This window comes from Bombus affinis, chromosome 7 (assembly GCF_024516045.1).
Source record: "Bombus affinis isolate iyBomAffi1 chromosome 7, iyBomAffi1.2, whole genome shotgun sequence".
Taxonomy (NCBI): domain Eukaryota; kingdom Metazoa; phylum Arthropoda; class Insecta; order Hymenoptera; family Apidae; genus Bombus; species Bombus affinis.
In genome coordinates, this window is record NC_066350.1 from 9,149,438 (window position 1) to 9,156,473 (window position 7,036).

The 7,036-nt window shown below is 34.7% G+C and overlaps 1 protein-coding gene across 1 annotated transcript; it reads left to right on the forward strand.

Moving 5' to 3' along the window:
- Window positions 1-1,977: 1,977 nt before the first annotated feature.
- LOC126919055 (uncharacterized) lies at window positions 1,978-6,475 on the forward strand. The gene is made up of 14 exons (XM_050727744.1): window positions 1,978-2,161; window positions 2,311-2,504; window positions 2,590-2,803; window positions 2,884-3,060; window positions 3,196-3,326; window positions 3,396-3,639; window positions 3,717-3,896; window positions 4,026-4,159; window positions 4,238-4,433; window positions 4,751-4,936; window positions 5,021-5,175; window positions 5,274-5,508; window positions 5,583-5,759; window positions 5,859-6,475. The coding sequence occupies exons 1-14, from the start codon at window positions 2,110-2,112 to the stop codon at window positions 5,993-5,995; spliced, it is 2,412 nt and encodes an 803-aa protein (XP_050583701.1). The 5' UTR covers window positions 1,978-2,109; the 3' UTR covers window positions 5,996-6,475.
- Window positions 6,476-7,036: the final 561 nt, after the last annotated feature.

Sequence of the window (7,036 nt, forward strand, 5' to 3'; positions counted from 1 at the left end):
GCCCAATGGTCGCGGCCAACGATCGGTTACAAGATCGTTCTTTGCCGCTATTATTAACGAACGAACCGGGCCACGTCGTTTACCGATGGACAAACATCGTTATGAAAAGGGCTTGCTGGTTTCCCTTTCTTCGTGGGATGAAAACGAGATCGCTTAGGATTCTAAAAGAGGCAAACAGAGGAACGACAAACATCTGGATCGTACCAAATTGTCCGTTGCGCATACTGTCGTAAATTCTTGCCAAAGATCAAAAGATGACTTTACTTTGCGTGAAACAGAGAGTTACCGGTTTTTTAGTGCCTGGTAAGAAAATATCAAAAACGATGTATATATAGTATCGTTGAATACATATTAATTTGATTTAATTTGAGCCGACATTTTTCAAGATACAGAGTCGATTGCGTCCTGTGTATAATTGCATATATATAAAACACTTATTTATGTGAAAAGTACGCTCAGAAAGCTTCCAGACTAATGTTACTTACAAGAGAAAATTCTACTATTCGTTGTTTAACAGCGTCCTTCCTTCTCTCTGCGCGCTTACGACAATGTTCGTAAAGCCGCTGGAAACATCAGAAACATTCTTCTTTTTTGAAATACCATTTAAAATTTTTATTCAGCTTTTAATTGGTTCCGCTTTCGAAACGAATATCTTTCATGACTACGTAGCCTCAATTACGGGAGGAGGAAGAAGTTGACCGGAACCAATAAGCAATTTTCGCGGCAAAGATGAAATGACGATTATCGAAGTGTAAAACAGCACGTTACCTGACTCATCGGATTCATCATTTATGACAGCTGTTTTAAATGATATTTCAACAGAAGAATTTTCCAGATATTTCCATTGGCTGTATCGTTACACAGACGTAGACGTATATAGAGAAAAGGAGATTGCGTTGAATATCGGAAACTAAGACTTCTCTGTAAATGACATCGACCTAGCGATTTTTTGATTACACTGCGAGTAACGCGATCGCTGGAGAAAACGAACGGAGAATTCATTTTTATTATTCGTTTGTATGATTATCGGAGTTCATAACTATGTAATAACGCGATCAACTTGGTACAAGTTGGTAGTTTGCTGGCGATACGGTGGTCTGGAGAGAAGAGAGGAAAAGAACGAGGGAGAAAGAGGGAGGAAAAAATCAGGCGAAACCGTGAATTAGGCAGCTGCCAGGAACAATAACGGGCAAAAGAGAGCGAAGGGTTGCCTTTGCTTAATACACGGTTAATGTGGATTGTCGTGGGCGCGTGCAACCACATCCTGTCCAATTTTTGTCACGCTTGCCACGTTCTTTTTCAATTTCACTCGGTTCTTACGCCCACGTCGAACACATGAAGGGCGTTCGTCAAAATCGCAACCACCCACGAACTACAAAAATCAGGGGAGAGTTCGAGGCATTATATTATTCACTGATACTTACGGTTAACCACTGTACGTATGAATCGGTAGCGACGGCTTTATCGTGATACAGAAACGGAAAACCGTGATAAAAGATATCGGTTGCAACCGACATACCAAAAACGGACATATATCGATCCCGTTACCGTTAATTGTTTCCTATCATTTATTTTATTTCTTCGATTAGTTTCTAGTTTAGTTTCGTCGAGTTCAGATACGTTGTTATCCACCATTATTGATTTGCTTCTTCGTAGCAGCGGTATTAAAACTATGTAATTAGATAATTTTTGTCGTAGTTATCGATCGACTAATGTTACATATAACAAGGTGCAGCGCGAGGAAATTAGTCAAATTAATTAAAACAAACGTTATGAAAGTTCTAGATAAAACTAAGGAGAAGCATGCGATCTAGATATTGTCCTTGAAGTAATAATACGTCTTTGTAATGAATTATAGAAATATATTATCGAATGAAAATATCGAATGAAACATGTATTATCTCGGTCTATCAGAAAAAAGCGATAACGTTGATACAAGTATGTTTGAGAGTAGGGATAAGCTGATTCTTTTATATTCACTGGCATATACGTTTTCCTTCACTTTCAACCTGTCTACCATAAAATCGAATTATACTGTAACATATTTAAAGTCGCGAGTAATAAAAATTATCAGAATCGAATAAGACAATATATAATTGTGAAAGAAATATGAATCGACAACAATTGGGATTATTATTTGTATCTACCTTAATCGTTATCAGTAAGATCATATAATGTATTTAATGTCGCAACTGCTTATAATTTGTTGAGTGTTAAATACAAAAATAATTTTTATTATTAAATTTAAAGCTAACGACGTGTATATAAATGTATATAAAAGTAGTTTAAAGTGTATCACGTTATAAAAAGTTTCAGCGACCTCTCGGAACATTAATGGACAAGGATTAGCATCGAGATCAGAAAATAAAAATGTGATGAATGCCGAGGAAACGAAACTAACAAAAAAGGATTTTTTGTACGTCGTAAATAACACGATAACAACACTGCCGTGTATTTTGACAAATATGTCAATTACCATTACGACGAATACAATGAAGGATAATGTATGATCTAAATATGAAATATTTTTTATATTGCGTATAATGGTTAAGGGTGAATCAATATGGTGCATTAAAATTTTCATTACAGAACGCCAATAAAATCTTAAGTGTTCCAGTCAACGCTACAGTCGATGGTCATTGTTCATCTGTAATATCAGAAATGAAACTAATTTGGAAAGAAAATAACAATGACAAAGAAAACACAATTAAATTTACATTTATCAACGATCACGAAAATTTCTCGCTTTTTTCTATCGGTCTTAATATATACCTAAATAAAAATAATTCTTCTACTTCAACGGGTAAAATTTAGTGCTAAATATCTCTTTCTACGTCATATCTTATACTCCGTAATTTTTTTACAAACGTATGTATACTTTAGACGATTGGTTTAACGCAACATCAGATACCGATCTTCGTTTATTCGTTGCACCCGTTACGAATGGAATTTATAAGTGCGAAAGAAATGAGGAAGTGAAAGTTGGTAACGCAAAAATAGATATAAAAAACGTTTTTTTAATCGCATTTTATAAGAACGGCGATATCTCTGCGCCCAAAGGTAAATTATATCTATATTATCTTTGTACGATCTGTAATAGATATTACGTGTTATTCTATTAAGACCTAATAATAGAATAATAATAATCGGAGTATGCAAGAATGGGAAATCTAATAAACATTTATCGTCTTGTAGGAGAGCAATGCTCCGATAAAAAAAAAGAAACTCCAACATTTCCTTACGTTTTAAGGGATAAAAATGGCGCATGTACATTAGCAAGAATGTCAATTTCTTTGAAGATACCATACAGAAAGAACAATATGCAAGTAAGAATTGAGATATGAAACATCTCTTAAGTTAGAATACTTTTATATAAATTAATTACGTTTCTTTAGAACGATACTGCGATTATAAAAGTTCCAACCACACTTAATGTTTCCGGAGCATGTGACTCTTCAAGGGGAACTTCTACTATGGTGTTAAACTGGAACCCAGAAGTGTCGAAAACTGAATCGACATTTGCAAATAATATAACAAATACAATTATATTTTATCTACAGAGAGACAATATAGAGAGCCACGTTTCTGTGATTTCTGCTAACATTTTCGTAGATGAGACACATTTCAAGGATGCTCAGAGTATGCGTATAAATTACCGCCCCATTAAAAATATCTGCCTTTTTATTATTTATGCTAACACATGATAAATCCGTTAGACGCAGGTGAATTCATTCAGATGCTTGCGACATTTAAGGATCTCTTTTCCACACCCGCCAAAAATGGAATCCATAGCTGCTCTGAAAAAATATTTACGTCGATAGGAGGAATTACCGTAACTATGCGCAATGTTCTCTTAGTCGCCTTCGATGCCCAACAAGATTTCGCATCGAAACAAGGTAAAATATTTTTACCATCGGCCAAGACAAACCTGGCATGATGCTTCAAGCGATTGATAAAAAAATTGGTTACACGCGCATGTAATATGCAATTGATTACAAAAATGAAACTAGATCTGAATATTTCAGTAATCGACTGTGAAAGAACATATTTTGAACGTGACTTCACGTATATTGTGTGGCGAAATGATACTGGTATACCTTGCACATTGGCCAAAATGTCGATAAATGCGACAGTCCTGTATAAAAAAGGTGATTCGCAAGTAAGTTTCTAAAACATGTGATATGCTTTTGGTCTGCTACTGTTACAGTAACATCGACTCATATGCTACATTTTACAGATTAATAGAACGCTAAACGTCCCGTCTACAGCTGTTGTTAGCGGTAATTGCGGTAATAAATCTTCCGAAATGACACTAAGCTGGTCAGAATCAGAGAAAAATAGTACGATAAATACAATTACGTTTCATATTGGTAGAAATGAGACTAATTTCTTCGTTTATCAAGTAGCGGCTACCGTATATTATGATAAAAATGGTATGTTGTGCCACTATGTTTAGGAATCATTCGCGTATCACTGAACTGCGGATTTTTATGTATCTATAGGAGAATTGAAAATGCAAAATTGCATAGAACGCGCATAGTACGAAAAAATATATAAGATATCCAAAATATAGCGCTTTCTGTGATATTTGGCAGCTAAAACAATTTTCTACCGAGGTTCTAATTTCTTAATTGTATTCTTATAAATATGAATTTACATAAGAATTCACAGTCTATATATCAAAAAATCCATGCGTTCTTATACTTTGTAATCGTATTTCACGATTAACGCATCGTAATAATAATTTTAGACAAAACAACAGCTATACAGGGGGAGTCATATAGTATGCAGGATCTGTTTTCGGCATCTGGGATTAACGGACTTTATAATTGCACAGGTCTTAGTCACGAAATAAAGGTCGATGATATCCACTTAAACATAACCAATGTTACATTTATCGCATTCAATACCAAAAAATATCTTAACCCGAAAGAAGGTAAATTAATATTAATCGCGCCAAATTGTACTTTAAATATTGCAAATTCTTCCAAATACAATAAAAATGCTTTCGTTTTTTTAGTGACAGAATGTCCTGCCAACTCAGGCGGACATAAACCTATACCTTCTGTAGTAGGCTATCCTTACGTAGTGATAAATAAGGAAAATGTACCTTGCATCGCAGCTAATATGTCGATTTCTATAAAAGTACCATACGCGACAAAAGGTACATCTACAGTACGTATCTTTCGAATCTAAACTATTTTCATCATGATGCACGCTTCGTTTTAATGATATTCATGCTTGATATGAAATTAATCTTGTACACTCTGTAGACGCGCCAAACGACTTTGATAGTACCAGAAAGTAGTAGTGGAAAGAAAATGAATGTAAATGGCACGTGCGAGAATGAAAAATCTACAATGAATTTAATTTGGACTGAGAATCCAGAAGCTAATTCCCAAGAAAATAAGGTTACGATTAATTTTGTGAACGACAAATCAAATTATTTCATTCAGTCTATGAATCTGTCTATTTACTTAGATGATCATACATTTCCTGAAGCTAACGGTAAGGTTTCGAAATGTGCTGTAAGAAGTTTTACATTATTACAGTATGTTATGTTAATGCTAGTTTGCTCATAGCTATCGGTTCATATATAAATGTCACAACGGGAAAACTCGACATATTCTCCACTCCTCTAAACAATGTGTACAAATGCTCCGATAAAACTTCGGTGAATGCTCAAAATGTCGTCATAACTATCGGTAAAGTTTCTTTGATTGCGTTCAATAAGGCGAAGAATATTACTTCGAAATCAGGTAAAACGAACGTCAATTTTATTGGTTCAATAATAGAAATTCATCATTAATCTTAAATATTTGTATAACGCCAGAATGATACTAGAGATATCTTTTCAGTGAATTGTGCCAATACTGAGTCAACGGATAGTAATGTTGGAGCCATAGTAGGTGGTATTATCGGAGGTATTATTCTCGTCGGTATAATTGGATATCTAGGCGTGATGTACAAGAGAAACAGAGGATACGGTGTTTGATAATAAACACGAGTCAAATTTGTGCAACTATTATCTATTATAGAAGTAGATTTTAAATTTACCAAGACATTGCAAAATATCGATAAACAATAGGTTTTCATTAGTGATGGGATCAAGTGCAGTGTGCACAATGTACATATTGACGAACAGATCCATATGATGTACCAACACGCTTACATATGGCGCTGGGAAACTGCATACTACATTCGTTAATTATCCTGCTTTAGGAAACAATTCGATGTTTCGACCACCCTTCACGTTCCGTCACGGTTACGCCCACCCCAATTATCTCGTTTACTTGCCAAACTTCAATATGCGTTACGTCATGTGAACGGTCGTGTGAACCGAAAATCGATTTGAATGCAAAATAGTAAAATTGTACGACAATTTTATACGTTCGAAAACAAAATTAGTTGCAGTAATATGAATCTGTCATCTTTAGTATGTTTCTTGATGTACTAAAAAAAAAAAAAAAATAAATGTATCTATGAATAAGTGATAGAATACGTCGTCGAATGTAAACCCTGGTAAATATAAGACCGGAAAAAGATCGTATTTCATAGCGATTTTGGGTAAAATAATATCAAATTCTGGACACACCCTCCTTTTACTACCTGGATATCATATCGTATATAACAGATGTTGTAATAAAATCGATGATAATCAGCGTTAATTTCTCGTCGAGAATATTTACGATCTTTTTAACTACGTATGCATCGATCGAAACTTTTTACATCCGTGGGAATTAAGCAACTACTAGAAAAAAGTTGGTCTAGGTCGTTAAAGATATCCTACTCAATTCAAGCAGTTTTCACCCTCGCAGAAATATCGATCACCACTTCCGTTTTCCCACGTCAAGCAATTGGTTTTGGGCTATTGGCTCCCTGTAATCTCGGAAATAATTGTTTCGTTTTCGTTTCGATTATGATCTTTCTGTCGTTTGTTCAGTGAACCAATAAATCAGGATAGTCCTTTAGGACAGATTTGGTTGGTAAAAATATTTGACTTATATGTATAATATGTATAATATTAATGAAGTTT

Coding starts and splice junctions, on each gene's coding strand:
- LOC126919055 (XM_050727744.1), top strand. CDS start 2,110: ATGAATCGACAACAATTGGGATTATTATTTGTATCTACCTTAATCGTT. Junction 4,937..5,020: donor ATATCTTAACCCGAAAGAAG/GTAAATTAATAT, acceptor TCGTTTTTTTAG/TGACAGAATGTCCTGCCAAC. Junction 5,760..5,858: donor GAATATTACTTCGAAATCAG/GTAAAACGAACG, acceptor ATATCTTTTCAG/TGAATTGTGCCAATACTGAG.